General features: G+C 41.0%; 1 protein-coding gene across 8 annotated transcripts in view; it reads left to right on the forward strand.

Moving 5' to 3' along the window:
- KLF12 (KLF transcription factor 12) overlaps window positions 1-26,483 on the forward strand; it is a 246,687-nt gene that overhangs the window by 81,807 nt on the left and 138,397 nt on the right. For 6 of the 8 annotated variants that reach the window (XM_027473007.3, XM_027472998.3, XM_027473022.3 and 3 more), the window contains exon 3: window positions 13,715-13,804. The exons of the other annotated variants lie outside the window; for them this stretch is intronic. In XM_027473007.3, the coding sequence (XP_027328808.1) occupies window positions 13,715-13,804 (90 nt within the window). The remainder of the gene's footprint in view (window positions 1-13,714; window positions 13,805-26,483) is intronic. 8 annotated transcript variants of the gene reach the window in all.

Below are 26,483 nucleotides of genomic sequence, written 5' to 3' on the forward strand. Positions count from 1 at the left end.
CCATGGGTGCTGAGGCAGCTGGTCAATGTTCTTGCAGCACCCTTGTCTACCGTGTTTGAAAGGTTAGGGAGACAGAGGGAGATCCCTGATGAGGAGAAGAAGCCAAGCAGTGCTGTCCTCTTCAGAGAGGTCCGAAAGGGTGAACCAAGGACATGGGGCAGTTAGCCTCCCTTTGGTCCACAGAAAAATCATGGAGTCTGGGCATGGTGAAGAAAGGTGGTAACTGGAAATAGCATGGATTCACCCACAGTAATGTGTGACCCAAATGCTTGCTATCTGTGATACAGAGTGACTGGGGAAACGGGTGAGAGGAGAGAAACATAAACCATTCATCTCAACTTCTGGAAGGCTTTTAACAGTGGTTTTAAACAGTAGTCTGGTATCCAAACTATGGGTTAGTACAGCATGAATGGGGGTACCATCAAATGGGTGAAGATAGGTTGAATGCCTGGGATCAGTGTTGTAGTCAATTGGTTGCACCTCACCTGGAGGGACCTGGAGGGTAGTGATGGAAGAAAAGTGTGGTGGGAGAATGAGATCCAACGGGCGTGCTTTGAAATCACAGAATAGATGAGATTGGAAGGGACCTCTGAAGATCATCTAATCCAACCCCACTACCAAGCAGGATCACCCAGAGCACATTGCTCAGGATGGCATCCAGGCGGGTTTTGAGTATCTCCAGAGAAGGAGACGCCACAACCTTTCTGGGCAGCCTGTTCCAGTGCTCTGTCACCTTCAGTAAAGAAGTGTCCTCTCATGTTCAGCCAGAACCTCTGGTGCTTCAGTTTGTGCCCATTGCTTCTTGTCTTGCTGCTGGGCAGAACTGAAATGAGACCAGCTCCATTCTCTTGACATCCTCCCTTCAGATATTTATACACATTAATGAGGTCTCCCCTCAGTCTTCTCTTTTCAAGGCTATGCAGGCCCAGCTCTCTCAGCCTGTCCTCATATGATAGGTGCTCCCGTCCTCTTATCATCTTCACAGCCCTCCTCTGGACTCACTCCAGTAGCTCCGTCTCCCTCTTGTATTGGAGCCCAGAACTGGATGTAATACTCGAGGTGTGGCCCCACCAGGCCTGAGTAGAGGGGGAGGATCACCTCCCTTGGCCTGCCGGCAACACTCTTGTGAATGCACCCCAGGATACCATTGGCCTTCTTGGCCACAAGGGCACACTGCTGGCTTATGGTCAGCCTGCTGTCCACCAACACTCCCAGGTCCCTTTCTGCAGAGCTGCACTCCAGCAGGTCACCCCTAGTCTGTACTGGTGCTTGGGGTTACTCCTCCCTAGGTGCAGGACCCTGCAATTGCCCTTGTTGGAATAAGAAAGATTCAGACACTGTGAGGAAAAGCTTTTAAGCATTTTTTTTTTCCCCACCAGGGGCTGTTATTCAGTGGAGTAGCTTGTCTAGAGAGGTTGTGCCATCTCCATCCTTCGAACTTTGTAAAGACCTTATTGGGCATAACCCCAAGCAACTTGGTCAGAACTTCGGGCTGCCCCAGCTTTTAGCATGAGGTTGGACAGGAGACCTCCTGAGGCCCCTTCCCAGCTGACTTATCTTGGAATCTTGACCAAAATAAAAATGAAAAAAAAAAATAAAAATGGGCTGTAGCATTCTTCACTGATAGGGTGAAGTATTGGAACAGGCTGCCCAGGGAAGCAGTTCAGTCACCATCCCTGGAGATCTTCAAGAAACATGTAGATGTAAAAATTAGTGACGTGGTTTAATGGTGGACTTGGCAATGCTAGGTTAAAGGTTGGACTAGATGATCTTCAGGCCTTTTCCAACCTGAATGATTCTGTGATTCATTGTTCCCTGAATTGTTCCAGGGTTTCACAATGTTTCATGCTAACTGATGTGTTATACATTCCACGCTTATCTTTCCTCTTGACACATATGTGTTACTTTCTTTTTATAATCTTAAATTTATTTTATATACTTTGTATGATTGGCTGTATATAGTAAATTTTAAGGGTGCTGTAATCTAAGTTCAAAGGGTCTGTCATTGTAGAGCTATATATTTGCTACTCTTATATCTCTTTTTCTGTTTGTTTTGTTTGTTTGTTTGTTTGTTTGTTTGTTTGTTTTCTGTCATTTTCATGGCTATACCCATAGTTACTTAAAATGTTCTTTAATCTGAAAACAGTTATTTTGATTATTGGCAGAAATGTTCACGTGCAGTACACTTTTTATCAAATGCATTTGAGGAATTGCAGCTTCACTTAGAATCTGTGGGAAATGCATGCTGTTGACATTTGAAACCTGTTAATTAGAAAGTCTTAATACTTAATTAGAATTGCCTTTAAAGTGGACCCTAATTCCCCCATCATTTATTGCTTGTGGAGTTCAATGTGACTGTTTCCTATTCTATACAAACATTTTGGTCATCCTGCCTTGGGTAAGAAAATACATCATGTGAGCAATCGGGTATCCGATTGTGACTATCTAGAAATTGATGTGAGCAGTCTACGTTACTGCAGACTCTTTTTTCACATATTTAGTAGATACTTAAAAATTCTCATTCACAAATTGAGGTCCTTTATAATTCATTCACTAACTGAACAAAAGTCAGAGTTTGCCCTCTTTTTTTTTTTTGGAAGTACACTAATGAGTGCTATTTGCCAGCTTTGATATTAATATTTTCCCAGAAATTTGCACTGAAGCCCGTGGGGAATGGGAAGACCTCAAACTGATGTTAAATAGGGCAGAGATCAGGTTGCGACAGGATGTTAAACATTTGCAGTTTGGGAGTTTCATCAGAGCATACACCCTTTCTTTTGAAACATCGGAATAAGCAGTTTGTTTGCTCCAGAGCAAGAAGCATCTAAAGCAATTGCCGTACTTCCATACCCATGGAAAGTACTGTGCAAAAGGGAAGGTTGATAAACTGATGTTTAACTTCTGGCAAATAGTCTGACTTCTTCTCCTGAACATGCAATCATTCAGCTTAATTTAATTAATACTTTGCTATTTCAGCATATGCATGATTCAACAGTTTTGCAAATACGAGCAGCAGAACCAGTCGACACTTTCTCAGTGCTTTTGCTCCTGCAGAGTTGCTGGGGCAAAGGCTGTGGTTACAGCTCTTCCTAACAGATGGGATGGGGCCACTGAAAGAATATTTTTGGTTTCATCACTTGCTGCCTATCATCTCTATGACTTTGAACTCGAACCACGTCAGACGGTTTCTGAGGTCCTGTGAGAATCAGCTCTGCTGCTTGCAGGTGTGCCCAACAGTATCTGGCGTTGGAGGGTGCAGCTGCATGCAAGTGTCTTCTCCTCTTCGTAAGCCTGCAGTAAATTTTCTTCTGTCCCTCTACTTGGCAATTCAACAAGCTGAGCTGGAAACCAGCACCTGACTTCTGGGAAGAAGGGGTTCTCTTATATCTGTCATGTACTGGTCTTTCTTTAAGAGTAAAAAATGGTTTTTAAAATTGCCTGTGAAGAAGTAAAATCTGAACTGAAAATGCGGCCTGCATAACTGAATTTTCTACAGTTTAGTGGTTACATTTTTAACCCAAAGGGGGAAAGCTGACTTCTCCTGGTACATTTTTGGTTCTGCTTATATATTGGAGCTCTCAGATAGATTAGAAACACTTTTGTTGGCTATGAGCAATAACAGCTTCTTAAAATTTCTGTGTTCCAGCTGCTAGAAGGGAACTAGGCATAGTTAATGACTACATTATCTTACATTGCTCTTGTTAAGAGGCTATAGTTTGTAAAGGTTGTGATTTACAAGAAGTCAGCTTTTGGCATTGACAATCAATTTATAACTACATTTTATCCTAGGGGAGAGAACATGGGATGTGGAGGAGCAACGGTTTTCTCCCCATGCTGAAGGGTTTGGCATGACCCACCAGCTGGCTATGCTCGAGCAGGACATACAGTATTAGCTGTAGCTTGTTTGCTTCCCTTTAAAACCAGAATGAAAAGGGCAGTGTAACGTAAGGAGGAAGCACTGATGTCCAGGCCCCTGAAACCTTTTCTGCAGTTGTTTCAGCATCCCCTCTGGGGCTTTGTGGTGGCAGAGCTGAAGGTGCAGTCCCGTTGAGGTGACGGTCCCTTTGGGCTGCAGGGAGTGACAGAGCCAAGCAGGCCCCTTAGACTGCATCTTGTCTTCTTGGCAAAGAAGAATGATGTTTGGTCATATGGCCTGTCACACTGGAACTTGTACAAAAATTTTGGACAAAACCATGGCTACTGCTACCTGCTAAATGTTCCTTTTATTCTCCAGTGTGTGAGGTTCATATTGTAACTGTCTCCATGGAAGCAGACTTTTGCACATTGGCAGGTGGGTAGAAAAGCATGCCAACACGTTCCCCACAGTTCAAGCAGCTCCTTTTCCCGCTGGAGCAGGTAAGGGCAGAATTTGGACTAGAATTCTGGTTACTGTGTATTTCCTGGTAAGCTCCTGGGCAGTTCCATTCAATGCTTATTTGCTCACCAGTTACAAAAAAGCCACAATTTATGCAATTAGCAGATACAGGAAAATTTTGTCGGATGGCAGAACTATTCCCTTGACACTATGTTGATGTCACATACTCCTTCTAGCAGCAGGAGAAGTTAATTAAAAGCATGTTGTGACCTGAGACTTATTTTTGATTATACAAACTTTGATTTTAGTCTTCAGTAAATACAAAAGACATGGGGACGTCTTAAATGAAAACTGATGTAATAGAAACTGCTTTTACCGGCTGTTTATGTCTTACAGAATTATTTTTCTCAAGATTAATAACTGAGGCAACAGCCCCCCTAATTGTAAAGGTAACCTTTAAGGAGCATGTGTTTTACAATTTGCATCAATATAACATTTACAGGACTATAAGAAATCTACACTCTCCTGACCGATCTTCTTTTTTCGTATTTGTTTGTTTTTAATTTTAAGCCTCACATTCTTCAAACTATTCTCCAAACTCAAGGGCAATTGACATAAGAGCGGAAAGCTACTTTGGAAATTGAGAAGTAGTTTTTTAAAACCACTTGACTTGTAACTGTGGTCAAGGACAAGTGGCAATATAGGTCAATTACTATTTTTTTGGTGAAAAGTCATACATTTCCGCTTGATAGTAACCTTCACTACTTGTCAGTGCTTTAAACAAAAACAAAATAATAAAATAAAAAAAAAAAAAAAAAACAGGAAGGTATGAAAAGTTTATTTTACTGTTACGCATCATGAAGTGTTATGAAAATATTTTTTTAGTTTCTATTAATTCCTGTGGAAAGATAAATGCAGTGCATGTTTCTCTGAAACATACCATTTTTTCAATATATCTCTCTCTACTGAATAGATGTCTCTTTTTCAGCTTTCTCTATGTGGTGTTTTTTAGTGTTTTTGTGTGTGTGTGTGTGTGTGCGCGCATGTGCTTGTGCAGGGGACATGTTTTTGAGCAAGGCTTTTAAGTGCAAGACTAAAAAAAGATCCGCAAATATTAAGGAAATTATTTGGTGTTTTAAAAATCTTACCAATTATTCTGTGAATATTGTACTAGAAGGAGAACAATTAAGTCATTATAGTTGGTAAGAAGTTAAATGTATGGTTCTGATACAATTAATGTTACCTGTAACAGCGTCTGAATGATACATACAGGAATGATCAATAATTGTTTGTAGGGTCAGATGAAAGTGGCAGGAAAGTGGAGCTGATGTACAAGGATTTTGAGCAGTTTAAGCTGACAGAGTTGCTTGCGGAGTCTGAGAAATAGCAGATTGGCTTCTAGTTTCCAATGCACTTGATGCTCCTCTGTCACCTGGAAGCTGACCACATTTCTTTGGTTCTATTTATATTTGCTAAAACTAATTTAAACCCAAACAAACCAAAAAAGTTTCAAAAGCGAAACGTGAGAACTTGGTTGTCTTTCTGGTTCTATGACTGAATCTTGTCTGGACTTGAACTTTTCCCCTGGAGACAGATTTGTAAAAATATATAGCAAATGAAAACACAGCGACATCCTTAGGGACTTGGCTACTTAACTACTTTTGGAATCCTGCTGTCTGCAAAATTAATATATATATTTTTAAATTTTATTTTTATAAAGGCTCTAGGAACCAGAGTAGGAATTGAAGAAGCTTGTGTTGCATGTTTATGTCTTTGTGCTGATAACAGCAGGCTGCAGCCGGACACGATCTGGTACATCAGATGAGGATCTCAGCAGGACACCCTGAGCTAAAGGCCAGCCACTGCACGTGCTTCTCAGGTGCTGACAGCACTAAGTCAAAACTGCTGTTCAGGTGTGGGCTGTACCAGGCATGCCTGGTTCTAATACGATACCATACTCAGAGGCCATCATGGAAGATATATTTACTAGACGTAGATCTATAGTGTCTCCATGATCACTGGACGCCATGTAGATGATGTATGTCTGTGATATATATACACACATAGATATATGTAGACTGCATGTAGAGAATGTCATGCACTGCATTTGGGTCCACCATGAACTCTTTTTAGGGCTAACAGGCAGAGCAGAAAGAGACGTGTGGACTAGTGAAAAATAGCCTTCCTGTTAGCTGTAGTTAATTTTTCTTTACAGTCACATGCTGATCTGATGTCCTAGCATATTTCCAGAAGTCCATTGAAGATTGTGTTTCAGATAAGACATAAAACAAAGTATTTATGTATGTCTTTATTGTTCAGACTGGCTTCTGCAAACTCTGTTCTGTCCTCACTAAAGGAATTTCATTTTGAATTGGAGTGATGTCGGATCAACCACACCCGTTTCACTTGAAAACAGTGTAAAGTTTAAGGCTTTGGTCTACTTATTTCTTAAGAAATTGTTTCACTTTTCCTTGAAGTGTCAATAAATGAAAGCGATCCTTTTCTTTTCTGGTAATTTGACTTGAAATTCAAGTTCAGAGTAAAATGCAGAACTACCAGAGTCTCTGCTTTCATTATGAACATTTCACAGAGCTATAGACATAATTACATATGATGAAGATCCTATGGCAAGACATGGGCTGTTAACCCCGATTCCCTGGCAGAATTCCCAGTTGAGTGATTACCTTCTAGCTACATAAATTTACTTTTATTTTCTATTGGATAGTTGTTTCCTTCACTTATTGGAATGAACTGCTGTTATACACACTGTGGCGATGTTAACTGGTATACTTTACTCTAGAGATAACTTCAGTTCAGTGACTAACAAATCTCATTGTATGGTGTATAAAGGACTTCTTTGGAAATGAAGGTCTTCAGCAAGTGCAGGAGATTGAGGTAGAAGGCAGTTTCATGGTTCTTTCCTGTGAAAATTTGAGAACACATTCTCCTTGGCTTCCTTTCCCTGTGGAGACGGTAGTGATATTTGAGAAGAGATGGCAATCTTTTCTTCTAGTCTCCCTTGAATCAATGAGAAAAGGCATTTCAAACTTTTAAAACCGTATCTGGTTATACCCTTAAAGGGATGCAACATATCATCAAAAGGTTTGCCTTAAATGAATCACTTCAGATATTTTGCCCTGAGGTGTTATGCTGTCTGTTGCTTTGTTAATGGATAACTTCAGTGTAGTAATGTAAGTAATGGGAATAGCATGAATTTAGGTATTCATCTTCAGAAGAATCAACAGAGTAATCTTATTGCCAGTGCAAATAAGTAACGTGCTACTTTGTGGTTAGTTCAGTATTAGTTATTAGGTCAGATGTATTTAAGTTAGTTGTATATAAAAAAAATTAATTAATTAATTAATTAATTAATTTTAGAGGTCCTGCAAAAATGACCAAAAGTTTTGAAAGCATAAATGAGAATATAATGATGAATTTGGAAATTACTGCATGTGCAGAAAACTTGTGTAAAAATGACTGGAAGATGAGGCAAGGCATATTGTAAGTCAGCTTTGAGACAGGAAAGATGCTTAGCGGCTGTCCTCAGCTCTTAGCTTTTCAGAAGTATTCTCCTTAAACCTGAAACTTTTATATTGTACATTTAATTTGACTCTGTTCTTCCCGCAACTGATGCTGCATTTCTCAAAAATGAAAGTGATAGAGATTGTCTCATGTTAGATGTTAAGTTCATACAGAAGTGCAAAGGAATCTGTTTTATTAGTCATATTGCATAACTATGGAGGTGGTGCTGGGGTCAAGACAAGGAGTAAAATTCAGGAGGATGCATAGATTTCTAAAGGTGTGATGTTCCATGGAAAAATCTGTCCAAATAATGGTATGTTCAGTGGTTCACAAAATGTGGGGTCCTGCAAGAGAGGAGTGGGGGGGCTGTGAGAAGCCAGTATGAGCCACTGGTCAGTGCCAAGTAATCTAAAGGTACATAAACTTGCAAAGCGGTGCTGTTAGTGCGTATTGCTGCAGTGTCTGCATGTGGCAAGGTGCTGGCAGCAGGGGCTCCTCTGTGAGGAGAGGCCAGGGCTGCCCCGTGCCAGACACAGCCAGCTCCAGCCAGCTCCGGTGACCCCACCACACAGCATGGCTGGGCCCAGCAGCCAAAATAGCGGCACCTCGGGGAAAATGTATATAAGAAAGGGCAAAACACTGCACAGGCAGAACACCATGGTTAGAGAGGAGGTGTGCAAGGTGCTGGAGTAAAGACTCCCCTGCAGCCCACCGAGGAGACCTCGGTGGAGCAGGTACTGCTGCCTGTGGAAGAGATGTCCACAGCGGTGTCCATGGAGGACATGAAGGAATTGTAGGCTGTGGAGAGCCCACACAGGAGCAGATTTTCGTGCAGGAACACATCCTGTGGGGAACGACCCCTAAAGAGCAGGGAAAAGCATGAGGAGGAAGGAGTGGCCAGGAGGAACTGCTGTGGGCTGACCGAAGCCTCCACGTTCCCTGTCCCCCTGCGTCACCTGGGGACAGTGCACAGAGGAGTCTGAAGGGAAGGATTGAAGCTGAGCCTAGAAAGAAAGGAGGGGTGGGGGGAAGGTGTTTTACTTTTTGTTTCTCACCATCCAACTCTATTTTAATCAGTGACAAATTAAATTAATTTTCCCCAAGCCAAATCTGTATTGTGACAGTGATTGGTAAGGGATCTTTTTGTCTTTATCTTGACCCGCAAGTGTTTTCGTTTTATTTTCTCCCTCTGCCCTTTTGAGGAGGAGGAGTGAGAGAGTGGCTGGGTGGATGTCTGACAGCCAGCCAGGGTCAACCCACCCCTCACAAAATGTTGACTTATCAGCTGAACATTTTGGTGTTTCATAGAAAAGTTTACAGTCATTGAGGGCTTTGTCTTGTGTGTGTGTGCAGCACTTCAACATAACTCAGTCCATTATCTTCATTAATGACAGCAGTAACTAGCATCATGCACCCTTGCATATATCCCTTGAATTCATGAGATGAAACAAGAATGAGCCAGTCTTGCACAGGAACATAAATAAATGACTGTCAATGCATGCAGATGATGTAGGGTCTGGGTTCTGAGCTCGCTGCTGTCTTCCTGCAGTAGCATGGGGTTGTCAGTCTGGCCAAGCATGCTCTGGGAGAGCATCATTTCATTTCTCATGCATCAGTACTGAGCAGCTGGATTTCAAAATAGTAGAGACTAGGGTGTGTGGGCGGGATCAGATTTTGTCATCTTGCGCTTAGAAGATATTACAGAGTGAATTTAGAGGCATCTTTTGTTGCCTCTCAGGGCAGGAGCTTGGTTCTGGCACCAGCTCCCCCTGTTGCTGTTAAAAGCTTGCATCATGATTTTTGAAGGTATGGCTTGACCAAATAAAAAACCTGGCTTCAAAACTACGGGCCTTCTCCCAAATGGATCCAAATCTCATAATGGTGTCATTCATAATTAAATGAATAAACACTACAGGATGCTGGGGGGAGGGGGAGAGAGGTTGAACCAGGATGAGATAAGAGTTTTTGTTTTGTTTTGTCTTCCCCTTAAGTAGCTGATGATAATTTGATTAAAACTTGCAACAGACAGTTGTCCTTGTAAAGAAAATGTCAATTTATAGTTGGAGTGATGCTGTACTAAAAATGTAGGTCTTTTGGAAGGGGGGAGAGTCTTGTTATTAGACTGATTGCAACAGCTTCTCAGAAGAAAAGCCTGTAAACCTTAAAGCTTATTTGTTTTGTGTGACAACTACTGCAGTAGCAGTTGCGCATATGGACCTGGGCATGATTAGTGTTTCGTGTTAATCTGTCGAGGCAATGAATGCCCAAACATGATCAGTGAAAGACTGAAATGGATAGCAGCAAGAAACAGAGGTTTCTCTCTTTTAGGATCAGTTGGTTTATTGATCCAAGAGAACAGATGTTTTCATAAGGTCATGCCGAGCTTGGCTTGATAAGGGCCTGGTTTAGGACATCTGCTGTGTGTTTTGCCTAAGTGTGTGACCAGAGTCCACCGGGTGGACTGGGTTGGGAGGAGGGAGGCTGGACATCAAAGGGCTGTCATACAAATTCACATCACCCTCACCTGTGGGGTGCTGGGGGGCTGCAATTCAGCTGCCACAGTGGGTGAAGGGGGTTTAGTGAGCCGGGAGGGGACTCTGGCCTGAAAAATGTATTGGTTTAGTACATCATAGCAGCAATCTCGGCTGGTGGGTCTCCTGAGTGTAATAAATTAGCATGGGGCACTAGAGCAGCCTGGCCTCACTCAGGTGTGAATGCTCCATCTGGCCCAGCTGACCGGAGAGGCTCCAGAGGGAGCTCCATGCACTCCCCCACCCCTGTGGGGATGAGGCAAGCCCGTTTTCCTTAGCTGATTGCCCACCGTATGCAAACCTCGGCAATTACGTTCTATTTGCTGAATGGCTTTGAACATACTGTAGGGCAAACGCTGGTTACAGCAGGAGAGCGTAGTTCTGAGAGATCAGCTCTCTGAGCGAATATTGGGCTAAACGCTTCGTCTGTATGTGCGACACACAGATTAGATCCACTCGGCAGTTACCAGGCGGTGGACCCCCCCAGGATGTGTCACACGATGCCCTTTCAGCTATAAACGCAGAAGGATCAAATAATTTGGAAAGAATCTACTCCGGCGATTATTGCTGCTCAGAATTATAAACGGCCCAAAAGCCAGAAATATTCACTGAATTCATCCTTCAGACCAGTGCTCAAAAGGCAGAGTGTTGATCTTAAGAAATATGATTTTAGACAACAAAAGGGGAAGCAAGTGCTCTGAAAATTTAGTTAAATGTAAATGTGTTAAATGGTACATGAACTAGTCAGGTTTTCATGATTTATCAGTTTTAAACTTCAAAGGCTCTGGTTAGCTTGCATTTTTAAAACTAATGAGTTTATCACAGCCAGTGGGAAAAATGGTTCAAGTATATCAGCTGTAAATTGGTACAAAGCACTAAAAGGGACATTAGCCCCTAATCAGATTCTAACAGTTCATTAAACCTGCCTTTCCTCAATTGCGCTTTGTCTGCCCCCCTCCTTCTGCTTGTGCCTCCTGCGGAAGGCAGCCACGTCCCTTTTTTCATTCGGGTAAGACCTCCTCGGGGACGTGAAGCAATATCAGCTCATCCTTCTTTGTCTACAAGCTAAACAGCCCAAGGGATGCTTTATTATGGTATATTCCTGATCTTGCTGTAAAACTCAACCGTACTGCTTATAAATCATGAAAGGAGGGAGACTTCTCTGCTTGCAGAGCAGGCGCTGGGAGAGCCTGGAATGCCAGGCTGGCTCCTGCTGTAGCTCCACCCGAAACCACATCCAAACCACTGAAGCTCAGTGACGCCCTAGGACACGAGATCCCTTTCTGATAAGTAAACAATGCACCGCCCTTGCTGGGAAGAGGGATGTAAAGCCTGGAACCATTTCAGTGAGCTGTTTGTGGCATCCTGCTCCTTCCTTCTGTCTCCCCACCCCACACCTCAAAGAACAAATAATGATCAAGGTGTACAAAATGAGTTGCTGCAAAGATGCAAGAAGAGTTTTTTTATTGTTATTATTATTTTTTTCTTCCTGTTGTGTGAAGCTTAAAGTAGATATGCAGTGGAAGCATAGCATGAACTTGGAACATCACAATTGCTCAACTTGTCTTCATCTCCATATGTTTGAATGTCGAAATGCTAAGCTGAAAATTACTCATTTGGTCTGAAATTTTGTAATTTAAGTGTTTTGAGTTTTTCTATAAACTTTATAATTTTATTTAGTTAGTTATTTTACAAATATGAGATAAAAAAAAGTGCTGTTTTCCTTTCTGTCGCACTGCTCTCTGCTTTACTACCAAGTTCCTGTCCTCCCCGTGTTACCAAACCGTAGCCACAGCTCTGTGTGCTGTAACACATGGGTTCAAAGTGAGGGTGATGGGAATTTTAAACAGGTCATTTGCTCTGCCTTTGGCACTGTGTTGGAGCATGCGTGTATTGGCTTCCCTGCTCTTTAGTGTAAGTTATTTAAATTACAACAAAGTAAAGGAATATAAAGAAGTAAACGGTTGCTGCAATACTTAACTCCCTAAACAGCCTGAGAAGATCCTGGGATACAGTGCCTTAATTGGAAAAAAAAAATGTTTAAATTAATTTAAGTTTTAAAAGAGTATTTTGGAAGCTTTTAGGAAGCATTAGGGCATACCATTTTTCCTTGAAATTCCCCCAAAGCAGCCGTGATAATAAACAGGGCAATGAACACAGGAATTCCTTCTGAATAACGGCACCACACAGTACTGAACAGATCTGCTGCCAGTGAAACACACGGAGAGGGTTTTTTCCATTACAGTGCATTTGTTGAGGACTAAGAGGTAGCGGTTAGCGTGGCGGTGAGTTCCCAGTATCAAGTGCTGTGTTCCAGACAGGGTCACAGATAAGTAAGTGGCTGCGAATGAGTCACTTATAAGCAATATGTGCTAGAGTTTCACTATTTGAGAAACATCTTTGACGTTTTCGCATTTCTGTGCAACTGACCAAATTGTTTTGATCCATAAGGTCATATTCTCGCTAGAGTGATAAAATGTCTTTATTCTCACCGTGTTGTTCAAACCAGATGGCAGCTGAAGGGGCTAGCTTTGAAACACCATCCTTGAGCCTCGACTACATTAGAAGATTAACTCAGGTTAAGGTAGTGTTTGAACTGAAAGCACCAGAGATTGTTTTGCATATTTCATAAAACACTCATGCAACAGTGGGACGAGGCATTTGTAATAAGGATGTTGATTCAGAGAACTACAGTTTTGCAAATCCCACTTCAAACTGAAACTCTCAGACTGTATTGTCCATTACTGGAAGGATGTTTTTTACACTCTTTTTTTTCTGATTTATTTTGTATGAGGAGTGAGCGCATGGAGTTTCTTGTTGAGAAATGCAGTTCACTTTACAAGATAATGATATGAAATCGGAGAATGTGTTGAAGATGTGCGTTAATTTACTGTGTGCACATACAGCTCTTCAATATAATTTATTTGAATTCAAGTGTATGCTTTCTGTAGGTGATATAATGTACAAATGTGTGATTCAAATCAAATACACCTAAGTATACTGCCAAAAATCTGAAGCTGTTTGGCATCACTGCTCTCTTTTCCAATCCTAAAGCAACAAATGTATATATATGCATGTGTGTGATTCATTGCAAATTAAAAAACAGTAATTTTCCTTTTTCGTTTATAAAGATTTAGTTCTCTTTTAAGGATAACTGAAAATGTAATTTATTATTTTTTGAAAAATAGCAACTTGATAGGTACTTTTTGAAATTATTATTTCATGTTTGTTAACTTTAGCTAGGAAAAACGTACTTTACTTCTGCAGTGTTATAGAATTAAAACAGTGAATTTAATCGACCGTCTTTCATCTTTTTTTTATTAACCTTGTCCTTTTTTTGCCTTAGGACATCAGCGCCTTTGAAAACAGAATGTTAATGCTTGATGGGATGCCGGCAGTCAGAGTTAAAACAGAGCTGCTGGAATCTGAGCAAGGGGTAAGCAGAGGTTTCTGTGTGGCTTCACTCTTCAGCACACTGGTGACCCTTGCCAAGCTACTCTGTGGTTAGCTGTCTCTCCTGTTGTATTGCTGTTTTCTGTTACCACTTTGGAGCTCATTTTCTTGGGAAATTTTTCAGGCAGCTGGGAACACAAAACTCTGTGGAAGACACACTGAAATTGTCTGGGTTAGAGATGCTTTCTGTGGTGTAGTTTTACGATTGCAAAAAAGGGTGCAGTTTAAAATATGGGGAAGAATAATGGATTATGGCAAAGAAGCCAAATTCATATGTCCAAGAAGGCCCACACATATTTATGCTATTCTGCTTTCTTGGGCTATTTGCTTTACCATGATTGTTTTGTCCTTTATATGCTTATCTTATTCCATTTTCTGTTTGAGCAAAATTGCTCTTTTGGGTGGAATGTACTTGTTTATCGTTGTGATAAGAAGCTAGAAGCTTCAGATGGTTACAGTTAGTGTCTCAGAGTCTGCTGAATACGAAACAGACATTATGAATATGATTTTGGATTTTTGCAGAGCAACCATTCGGTGTTAGATGTTAATTCTAGTGGCAGATTTAAGGAAAATGGATGACTAAGTTTTTGGACTTGTTCGGGGTATTTTCTTACATATGCAGTAGCAACTTGTACCAGGGATTGCAGCTTACTATGGCAGGATCTGTTTTTAATAGAGATGTTTATAGAGGCTAATAAGATGAGGTTTTGTGCTATCATAGATAGACTCCTTATTTGCTTGTGTGCACCTGAAGAATTCAAGCCACCTTACTGCTCTGAAGACAGATGCCTCCAACAAGCAGAAAGAGTAACAGAAGAAGCAACGTTATTGCTATGTAGGTTGGGATTTTCTGTCTTTCTTTTAGTTAGTTTTTTACCTTCCTGCCATTTTCTCAAATATTTGAGAATTTAAATGATATGGAAGAAAGGGAATTAACTTTCAGGATGACTTAATTTGAAAGATTTGCAAGGAGAGATTGGTTATTCAGAATGTTCTTGAGGCTTGTTTTGAGTAAAAAAAGCTTGACATTTAATGGTATTCTTGCTCATCTCTCAGCCTTCTTTATTGTCAGTACCATTAGAAAATATATCGGTACCAACATAGTTTGAGGGAACATTGAAATTCAATTATTGTATGAGACACAGTGATGAAAAGACAGATCCATTAGAGATAATTTTTAATACCTTCTGGATGCTTTGCATTGTGTCTTTGTATGTAACCTAAACTTTTATTTATATTGTTCAGAAGACAAATGCTATATTGGTTTTTGCCTTTATTTAATTTACAATAAGTTCTATGCACGAAACATATTGCTGGATCCTTCAGGAAGAGTACTAAGTGTGATTTGATTCTGGAACACCTATTTGGTGTCCTAGAAACTGTAAGGAAATGAACAATTTATATAGTTTTTTTTTTTTTTAATTTCCTTAGGTTTTATTTTTTAATAAAATTTTACAGACTTCTTTGTAAGCAGAAAATGATGTCATCTCTTTCTTTTCCAATGACTGTGACTTTGGACAAAGAGCTCAGTTTAATTTGGGATTTTATGTGCTTTGGTACTAATTAAGTAGTGTCTGGTCAGGAGTCTCCAGCACCTTTATGGCTCTTCATTAGGGAACAATCAATAAATACAAAATGAATTCTCCGGTTTGCTAACAGAGGAGCTGGCCATTAGGATGGCAATTTTCCAGAAAACAGCTTAAACTCTAAAGAGAAAGGTGGTTGAAACAGATGTTTAGCATGTGCTTCAGAGACTGTTTTGAATATGTAGATGTTGGTAGACATAACAGGGACAAGTGTTTGAAGGCGGTGATTATCAAAGACGTTCCGTGAAGCTATTTGAGAAGATGAATATCATAACTGGGAAGAACGGGGTGGGAACTACAGTGTAATCCAAGTAGTCTGAATTTGAAACAGCTCTTCTTCTTCACACTGTTACAGTGCCCAAAGACCCTATGTTTGCACCTCCGTTGTATTATATTGGTATGCAGGGAGATGGGATTTCTACTTCGAAAACATCACAAACTAAGACAGCATATTTGAGTCTTAATGGTAGCAGCTGGAGCTGCTTCATTTAGGATGCTCTGTACATTAGGCAAAACTAGGCAAACTTCTCTAAACCTGTCTAGGAAGATTTTTTTATCTATCTATTTTAATTATTATTTTTTCTGTTCCTGCTTGGTATCTGGTGTTGGTTATAGGTCTGTGGTGAGGGCAAAAGTGAGACATAGTTTAGGAGTTATGAAATGAAAGTTGCCTTTGTGGCTAGGGGATCCCAAAGGCTGCATTAGTCATGGATGAGTAAAAGCAGAAAACACACCGGAGGATCACCGGCCCTCAATCAGGGCTGATGGGTGCTGAGCCATCAGACCAGACTGTGCCGATTTGCCTCTGTAACAGGGCTTTGGAGGAACTGGAATAGTATCACCTGATCTTTTAGCTGATAAAAGCTACTGCACCATTGGAATTGTCTTCTGTTAAAATTTGAGCCCATCTTTCAAATAAACAGCTTCTTGATTTTAAAAATGATAGTGATGAAGAATCTCATTATCGCTGTGCTATCTGTTACCTGTTCCTGGTGTTAAAGCATGCACCTAATTTTTATTTAGAGCTTATCTAGCATCAGTCCCCAGCCCTTTCCAACAGCAGCAGGCCCAAGGGAAAAATTCCCTTGTGGTGCCATGTGATGATCTCACTTAGCCCTTTTGGGACCAGTCCGTATGAGATGTAGTGAATTGAGGTGGTTTCAGAAGAAAGTTGCTGTTGTGGTGTGGGAGCTGCCTCCATTGCTGCTGCACATGGTGGCTGTGCAGTCCTGTCTTGGTGGGTCCTCCATGATGGGTGCTTACAAGGCAATTACTGCAGAGCTTTATCAAAATTAATAGTGGGTTTCGAGGACATGTGCCTGCTTCTTGTTAGGGATACTGAAAACTTCCTTGCAGGGCATATGAATGTGTCAGCCAGAAAAGGTGTTTTCCAACTAGTTGTGCCCTGATTAGCTGTCGCTTCTGCTTCTTGACCTCCAAGGTGGGATTCAGAGAAAGGGCCATGCTGTAGGAAGGTGGATGTTGCTTGGCCATGCGTGCAGTGGTGTTTGGGACACCCAGCCAGTCCTCTGCTGTCCTGGCTCTTGAAATGTTTGCCTGGTGAGAGAGCAACTGGTAGAGGAGAGTTTAATTGCATATTGGGCAGTTGTTGTGCGGAGGCAAGTGTGTGCATTGGGTATGACGGCAGGCTGGCACTGCCTCAAGTCCTGCTTGGGTGCCAGCCTGCCTCGTTGCCGTCATGGTCCTGTGGTGTCCTATCAGGTACGTGACGCAGGTGAAATGAAGGGACAGAGATTATCTCAGGCGTCACTCGGTGCCAGTGACGAATTACTGGCAGAGAGCAGGAGCCAGAAGGTACCCCCATGATTCTGGGTATGTCTCCAAGACCACAAGGAGAGTAAGCTAAATGCCTACATCGTTGCTTCGGGTGGGAATTGTTGTAATGATGTTACTGTAAAATGCTGGCTAGGCAGATTACTTCAGCAGATGACATGACTGTAGCATTTGAATCTGCACTCCAAGGTTTCAATTTATTTAGTAATTTGATCAGTGCAATGATTAAACAGTATGTGCTTACCCTGGGACTTTATTAAAAGCTTTTTTTGAAATCCAATGTCCTTACTGTTTGTGAGCTAGTAACCCACCAGCCTATTGACTGGAGCAATAAAAATATTGTTATGTAGCAACCTAGATAAAGTGGACAGTGCTCGCTGCAGGAACATGACAAGGTAGGAATAAAAAGCTGAAAAAGAAATAACATTCAATTTCCTCTCACCCCTACTCCACCAACACAGAAACACAACAGGAGGGGAAAAAAAAGATTCCTTATATAAATGGAACCAGCTTTTAACTTCCCATTTGTGGTGTATGGCTGTGGTGGAATAGGTACCATCTGGCCATGTGCACTTCCATTATTAATTCTTCTTCAGGTGCTGCTCTGGGTAACCTGGTCTTCACCTGGTGTTGTCCCTTGGTGGACACGTGGTGGTAGTAGTAGAGATCCCCCACAATGCAGGTGGGAACCAGAACAGAGCAAATCTGAGTTGAGAATTAAACATTTTTTAAGTTTTTTGGATACTAAGACAGACCATCAGTCGTTTTTGTGTTGGAGTCCTTGGTCTATCTCCAGGCTAGGTTAAGCAAATTGTAAAGCTCTTCTCTACCATCTGTGCACTGAACTCCAAGATCTCTTGACTATCTTGCTACGAGACTTTTTGTTTTTCTTTGTTTCATGATAGGTCTATTTCTTGCATAGTGTTTGGGTGCAAAACCAAACCTGGGCTGACAAAACCAAACTGGGGCTGACAGCTCTGAAAGGTGTTTTTTAAAGTATTTTAAAATAGCATCTGTCTTTTTACTGTAGAAATGTTATATATCTAGAGCAAGCAAATTTGGATTTAAAATGCAATGCAGCAAAAAGAAATAGAGAAGAAAGAGTAGTCCAGTTGAAATTTCAGGGTATTCTTTGAAGAACAACAAAGCTTTGTGAGCAGCTTCCACAGCAGAATAGGCAGGTTTCTAGTTGAGGCTGAAAGGAAATGGGGAGCTGATGCCTGTATTTCAGTTGAGCACCGAAGAACCAGTTCCTTCGAGCCTGTGGCTAGAGAAGGGTGAGCACGACTCAGGAGCTACAGTCTGTGTAAATGCAGTGAAGATGAATGTTTACTAACCCAGTTTTAAAAGACACTTATTCAAGCTAGGTGATTGTGGGTGAATGAGATTTAGGCAACTTCATAAGGAAGACATGCTTTATGAGGTATAGGTTACTGGACAAATTTGGAACAAAGAAGTATTTACAAGGGAAATCAATTTTCTCTTTGCTTTGGAAAAAGTTAAAACACTTCTGCTTTGTTTTATTGTCACCAATTTAGAATAGTTTAATGATCTTTAGAAGGCCATCAGCATTAGCAAGAACAGATGCTTATTTTCCCAGTGAACTACTGTCCTTAATTTTGCACAGGAGATTTAATGTAGACTATTGTTTGAGGCTTCAAGAAGATACAGTGCTGCTTTAATGACTTTATCACAAATTAAAAAAAGACATTACATAAAAGATATCGCATTGCCCTTTAACAAGGCTTCGTTATTACCTCCCCTACTGTGGAACAGGAGCTGGCATTGCTAATATATTGGTAGAATTACTTTAGAAATGTGAATTTGCTTATCATTTAATATACTCCAATGATCTACAGCTTTAAATCTCCTTATTTGCAGTAAATTTTTTGCTCGTCAGTAACTGGCTTCAGAGAAAGGCATGAAGAAGGTGGTCCCTCCCTGTACAGGTGAAGGTGGGGTACTTCAGCAGGAAGTAAATACTCATTCTTTGGGTGTGCAAAAAACTATTTTGGAAAGTAATGTTCCTCATTGCAAAAATTTATGGAGGCTACATTAGTTTAAATGACAATACAGACTGGGCAGTGAATTCATCAACTGATGGCTACTATCAAGACGTTGGGATGGATATTGTTGGCTGGCTTCAGTGTGACGTCTGAAAGTCTTGATGGTCATTGTTGCTTATGTGGCTTATTTTTTTATTTATTTTTTATTTTTTTTAACTGGTAAATGTGTCTGGCTTACTCAAACATGAAGTTTCGTTTTCTTAAGTATTTGCGGAGTCAGGCTTCAGGCCTTTGTTAAAAGTAGATATGTATGTAAGATAAATCTCACAATCAATCCTCAAATATAGATAATAATGCACTTTTTATTTTCGTGAGCCTTTTTGTTTCCAGATCTTATATTTCATCCATTCCTGTGACTGCATTTTCTCCCCTCAGATCACTGTTTGAAGATTATATATCTCATTGTGAATTCATCCCCTAATTCTGCTTGATTTGTCTCCATTCCCGTGCCTTATCATGTCCGAATAATGAAAAGAATGACTAAAATGACAAAAACCTTTAACAAGCCAATATTGTTCTATGTCTTTTGTCTCTAGCTAAATTATCTTGTCATTTCATGTCTGAAGAATGCCATGCATGCTTATGTTGTATACAGAAATGTATTGTACCTCAGCCTGGGTAGTAGTGACAGAAATCTCTTTTATTTGCAAAGATGTCCAAAAATACCTATTGAAATTCAGTCAAGAAAAGTGTCAATAGCAAAGCTTGCTCCTTGACTGTGTAGGGAACTGGGTTTTATTGATTGTTTGGCTTACATACATTCTTTGTGTTATTAGAAGAAAACATGCTTCTAGTATTTCAAGGTGCAATTCATGAATCCCTGCTTCATCCATGTAATTTTTTTCTTTCTGAAATGATACTTCATGTTCAGCACTGCTGATCTGGGGAAACAAACAGCATATGGACAGCACACATATATCAGTCTCTTCTGCAAAGAAACTAGCCCATCTCACTTTCTGTTGTTTTTCTTCATCTTACAATAGACAGTAATTGAGGAGTGTTATTGAGGTGTTAGAAATACAGCTGATACGATTCATTAGTTGTTCTGCAGAGCCATAAATATGACATTCTTTAGGAAGAGATGAAGATTTAATTCCAGAGAGAAGTAGGGACTGGAACAGGGCATGATGCAGTACTGTATTAGACATACCTAAAGTGGCTCCTGGCAAGGAAGTACAACTGTGTCTTCAAACACTGCTGTGCTTGGGGAGTATGCTCGCTACCCAGAATCACAATAATAGAATACCCTGAGTTAGAAGGGACCCACAAAGATCATTGATCAAGTCCAACTCCTGGTGCCACACAGGACCACCCAAAAATCAGACCATGTCTGAGAGTATTGCCCAAACACTTCTTTAACTCAGACAGGCTTGGAGCCATAACAACTGCCCTGAGGAGCCTGTCCCAATACCCAACCACCCTCTAGGCGCAGAACCTTTTCCTAACACCCAGCCTGACCCTCCCCTGTCCCAGCTCCATGCCATTCCCTTGGGTCCTGCAGCTCCTGTCCCCAGAGAGCAGAGCTCAGCGCCTGCCCCTCCGCTCCCCTGGTGAGGGAGCTGCAGGCCGCCATGAGGCCTTCCCTCAGCCTGCTCTGCTCTGAGCTGAATAAACCAAGGCACCTCAACCACTCCTCACATGTCTTGCCCTCTAGGCACTTCACCATCTTCATAGTTCTCCTCTGGACACTCTCTGATAGTCTTATGTTTTTTAAAACTGTGGTGCCCAAACCTGCTCACAGTGCTCAAGGTAAGGCTGTACCAGCACAGAGCAGAGCAGGAAAATCCCTTCCCTCAACCAGCTAGCAGTGCTGTGCTTGATGCACCCCAGGATGTGGTTGGCCCTTTTGGCTGCCAGGGCACACTGCTGGCTCATATTTAACTAGCCATCAAGCAGAACCCACAGATAACCTTTCCTTAGAGCTGCTCTCCATTTTCTTGTTCCCCAGTCTATACATATAGCAAGAGTTGCTTTTTCCCAGGAGCATAATCTGGCATTTGCTATTCATATAGTTGCTGATAGCCTAGCCCTCTACCCTGTCAAGATCTCTCTTCAAGGACTCTCTACTATCAAGGGAGTCGACAGCTCCTCCTCATTTAGAGTTACCTACACACTTACTTAGTATGCATCTGAGTTCTGCATCCAGATCATTTATGAAAGCATTAAAGAGAATTGGCCCTAAAATGGAGAGTGCAATATACATCCCAGAACAGTCCATCACAGTTATCAGTTGGATTAATTAAGCCAAGTGAAGCATGCAAGCCGATAAATACTGTGGGTATTTTTTCATGTGACATGGCAGCTCAGATGGAGAATAAAATCTAACCACCTCCTGTAACTAACTTTGCTCTTGAACTGGTATTCCTGCTCTATCCCTTGATAGTGACTGAATAACATTGGGGTGAGTTGGGTCTACCAGACACTGATCCAAGAAGAAAACAACCCAACAGGAAAAAGGAAATGGTTTGATATATCCTGCAGTCATACTGTTATGAAATCATGGATAGGGGAAGGGTGGGAAGAAGATTGCGCATGCTACTTTTGACAAAGACCTGTAGGTAGAGGTGGCTAACTGTATCTGAAACTACCTCCTGAGACACCTTCACTGATTCTGGGACTTGAACTAACTTCTTTGAGCATGCCTCTCCACTGCTGGCTTGCCAAATACTGGAAATTTATTGTGTAGCACATTTATTTACTCGTTCTGAAGTCAGCCCTTCCACCTATATCAAATAGAGAGCCAACGGTTTCTCTTGTTTGTTGTTTTGTTTTTTTCCCCACCATCCTTGTAGTTATGGCTTATTTGTTTGGAAATTCTCCCTTCAGGATCAGATGCTAAAGTACTATGGAAAGGTAACAGATCTAAGACTAATAGGAAATGATGGCTTAAACTCACTGTCACACTCACCAAGCAACCTTTTGCCAAGTTAACCAAGTTTGCAGAATGAAAATGCAGGTGGGCGTTGCAAGATGTATCGTGCTGTCTAAAATTCTCACCAAGAGAAGGATTTCAGATCCTCGGAGAATTAATTTACTGACCATTGTCTGCTATTGCTTTGCTTTCCTAGGCAGTTATAGAGCACTGCAGGGAATATATTCCTTATTCTGTCTATTATTGTTATATGTATGGTAGTAATGTGTAGATTTTCAGCTGTGGTTGGAGACATCCCTAGATATCCCTGGCTTAATTGATCAAAATATGTGTTTAGACACCATTTGAGTGGGTATTTTCAGATAACAATGATCATGCATATTAGGAATGTAGTAGCAAGTCTAATAGGAGAGAAGCAGAGAAAGATCTGTGCTCCAAACAATTCATGTTTCAGTAACACTACTATGACATAAAATGTTGTCTTGTATCTATAGAGGGCTGGAAGAAGGTGACTTTGCTCATTAAAAAATAAATAAATATGTATTTGGTAGAGGATAATAATATTTTACATGCAAAACTGGGAAGAATTTCAAACAGAATGTGTGACATTACCCAGAACTGAGCATTACTGAATACTGTTACAGTCCCACAGTAAAATTGTTATGCGCTATATCATACGTTAAGTATATGAATTTGTTAATGGTTTTGTGTGAGGGCTGTAAAAAACAAACAAACAAAAAAAAAACACATTGCATTTGGGAGAAGGAAAGTCAACCCTTTGATTTGAGTATAGTATTGAAGTCTGTTATGAGACTATAGTCTGTTTGCCTTCTTTCACAGTCAATTATTTTGTGAGCTCACCTTGAAGACAGTTTCCTTTTGTGATAATGTATGACATCTCAGCCTGCTCTGCTACCAGAGTTTATGATGGGAATCTCATGGAAGATTTATTCAGCTGAGAAACTTTATTTGTAAAAAGAAACAAGCATACAAGTTGTCTGTCTGTCTGTTACTGTGAATTTCTACATCTGCATTTTGGGTTGAAAAGAGTTTGTTTTATAGAGATATGAAAGGTCAGTGTTACCTTTAGTGCATTAGAAAGTAGTTCAAAATGTCAAAAAAAGAAAAAAAATCTGAAAAATTCTCAACCATCCAAATACCCACCCTTACATCATGCCCCTCATAACCCCAGTTCTAATGACACTTCTGTGTGCCCCATGTTGTGTTTCTTTTGGGAGTCCAGCATCTACAGCTCAACTGCCATTTTGATCTAGTTTGCAATCTTAACTGGGAAACTAGTGACCTACAGATTTTTGTGCTTTGCATCCTGCCAGAGAGGTACTGATGCTATGCTCAAAGGAGTGCCAGATGTTCCATATGTCAATTAATACACATCACTCGAGTCTAAAATCCTGTTACACTTCTACATTCAAACTTAGCACAGGCCTCTTTTTTTTTTTTTTTTTTTTTTTTTTTTTTTTGTAGCAGTGTAAAACAGTTCTAAGATAGAATAATGAGATTTTTAGACTTCATGCAAAACAATTATTGGCATCTAAGAAGCAGTTACTCTTCAAATTTTGTGATTCATGTGGTAGGGTATCTGAGGTTTGCAGGTTGCAACTGCACTGAAATTTAATAAGTTCTGAAATAATGAGTCCATGCGCTCATATGGATAAACCGATCAAGGTGAGCTAGATAGTTTCGCTTATTAACAAGGCAGCTACCTTAAAATACCTCATGTTTACATCCATGTGTGATTTTGCCTGTACATAGGTAATGTAGATCTGTTGATGCATGGTGTTCACGGTTCAGAGTTCTTTATTTAAAATGTTTTCCATTGAAATGTCTTAGTGAAATAATTGTGAACACAAAATCTTCTAATCATTTTGAAATGAAAAAAGTTAATCATTGCATTTCATCTTGTTCCACTCAGCAGTGAATTTAATTGATTTTTTAATGTTCATTACAGTCACTTCATCGTGGTGGTCTGTATTTTGATCAACAGGGCATATTGGTATGTTGAGAGTGGAAAAGAAATGGAAGTGACTGGGCTGTAGTCCTTTCCCTTTGTGTTGGCTCAGCGTGAAGTGCAATCTCTCTGTATTCCTGGTTTTCACTTGGGTAATTGCTATACTTTATTTCTTTAAGGACATTGAGATACTTGAAGTGAGAAGTATTGCGAAAGTGTACATTATTAATACATTTTTATTATATACTAGCTAGCTTCAGAAAAATATGCACAAGCCAGTAAAATTCAATAATTTATAGTATCACAGAACACTTCAGCAACAAGAGACAAATGCCACTATGTTATGATATTACTGAAATAATTTTAATCTTTGTTGTTGTTAAGAAAAGGGATTACTTATAGTTTTCACTTGTTTGTTGGTGTTCTTTTAACTCTTTTTTCCTATTTGAAGTTGCATTATAAATAGTCCTCTTAATGTATATTTTACTCTTGCTCTGTATCCTGCTGGGAAGTACTGAAAGAGCCATATATTTTTTAGCATTATTGGCTTTTTTCCTTATTTCTCTCTGTGGAGATGAGCCCTTACATAAATTACTTTAAGGATCCTGTTTTCTTGATTTTTTTCCCCACTTTGTTTCACGCTGGGAGGATGAGTATTTAATAAACTGTTATTTAGGGGCATCTGCTTTCACAGACATTTCCTTTACAAATGTTGTTATTGTTTTGTTGCGTTGCTTAAATGAATCAGAATATCATAGGAACCATAAGAAAAAGAAAAAAAAGAAAAAAAAAAAAAACAGCAATGAGAGGTGGCATTCATCCTCTCCTGCCTGTGCAGGTCTCTCTGCTTGCTGGCTGGCAAAGCCCTTGCCCAAGCATGGAGACCAGGCAGATGAACGTGGGGAGGCCCATGCCAGCTCCATGCAGGGTCACCCCATGTGTGACATGGGCCAACCTTTGCACCTGGCTCTTGCAAAGAAGCCAGAGCTCTTTTGGGTTGGCATGGAGCAAGGGGCTGCTGGAGGAGCAGTGGGGTGCCTCTGTGGGGTCCCCCACAGGGAAGGGGTCACCCTGTTGCCACCTGTGTCCGACCTTCTTAGACTGCTGCGGTATTTGTAGTCTTTTTCCAACTTTTGTGGTTTACACTAGAGATCAACATTAACACTGAGGCACTGACTTTGGTTTTGGCCATCATCTGTGATTTGGTTTGCGGAGCTAATGTCATTGCTGTAAATGAGTTACTGGAAATCCCCTACTGTTTGCATCAGTTTGTCTGTAGAAGACAGCGTCACCACCCTCTCCTCTCTGGATTATAGATACCCTCAGTTATCTTTTTAATTCTTTCGGCGCCCTTCTGCATCATTTCCCTCTTTCTTTGATTGTTTTGTGCTAGGTAGGTGGTTTGAATACAGCCTGGTCGTATTCTGGCCAGTAGTTCTCAGATAGTGGGTTCCTGATTGCTCCGAATGTGTACATGTGCCCTGTGTAGATTTCTGTGCTTGTTTTGCTTTTTTTAATACTGAACAGATGTTTGTGAACAGATAGGTGTAAAACGATAAAAGCTTAATCATGAAATTATGTTTTGCACTGTGGTACAGGGAATTAATTCTCAGTGAGGGGGGACAACTGTTGACTGAGGAAGGAAAGGTGGGATTGGGTATGCGTAGCAATATCAAATATTTCACCCTGGGTGAATTCATACTGACTGTTCTCTGCCAACTTCTCCTACTTCACGGAGCACAGGAACATGTTGCCAGATGACAGGTCCCTCCTGCAGACCTAAGGGACACATAGCAGCCTACAGTTCCCTGGATCACCCTTTTGGACCTCTCTGAAGAGGAGAGTACTGTCTGGTTTCTTCTCCTCATTGGGGATCTCCAATGTCTCCATGGCCTTTCAAACATGGTAGACAAGGGTGCTGCAAGAACATTGACCAGCTGCCTCAGCACCCATGGACTTGTTTGGGTTCAGTCCTCTCAGGAAATCCCCAACTTGGCCCTCCTCACAACGGGTGCTTCTGCTCCTTGAAACCTGCCTCCAAGCACAGAGGCCTATGAGAAGGCCATGATGGCAATGGCTGAGGCAGAAAAGGCAACGGAGTACCTCAGCATTATGGTGCTTGCTTTCAGCCTCCCCAGTTTGTCACAGACCCATGGTTTCCTTGTCCAGGTTTTTTTCTTCTGGTGGTGTGGTATAAGCTTGTGTCATTGCCTTTGATATCCCCTACAAGGCAGAACTCCATCTGAGCTTTGGGTTTCCTGGTGCTGTCACCACATGCCTGCATGGTATTTCTGTGCTCATCTTTTGTAGCCTGTCCCTGCTTCCACCTCCTGCAGTACTGCATCTTTGCACTCAAGCTCCACCATTTATTCCAT

The sequence above is a fragment of the Anas platyrhynchos genome, chromosome 1 (genome assembly GCF_047663525.1).
Source record: "Anas platyrhynchos isolate ZD024472 breed Pekin duck chromosome 1, IASCAAS_PekinDuck_T2T, whole genome shotgun sequence".
Taxonomy (NCBI): Eukaryota; Metazoa; Chordata; class Aves; order Anseriformes; family Anatidae; genus Anas; species Anas platyrhynchos.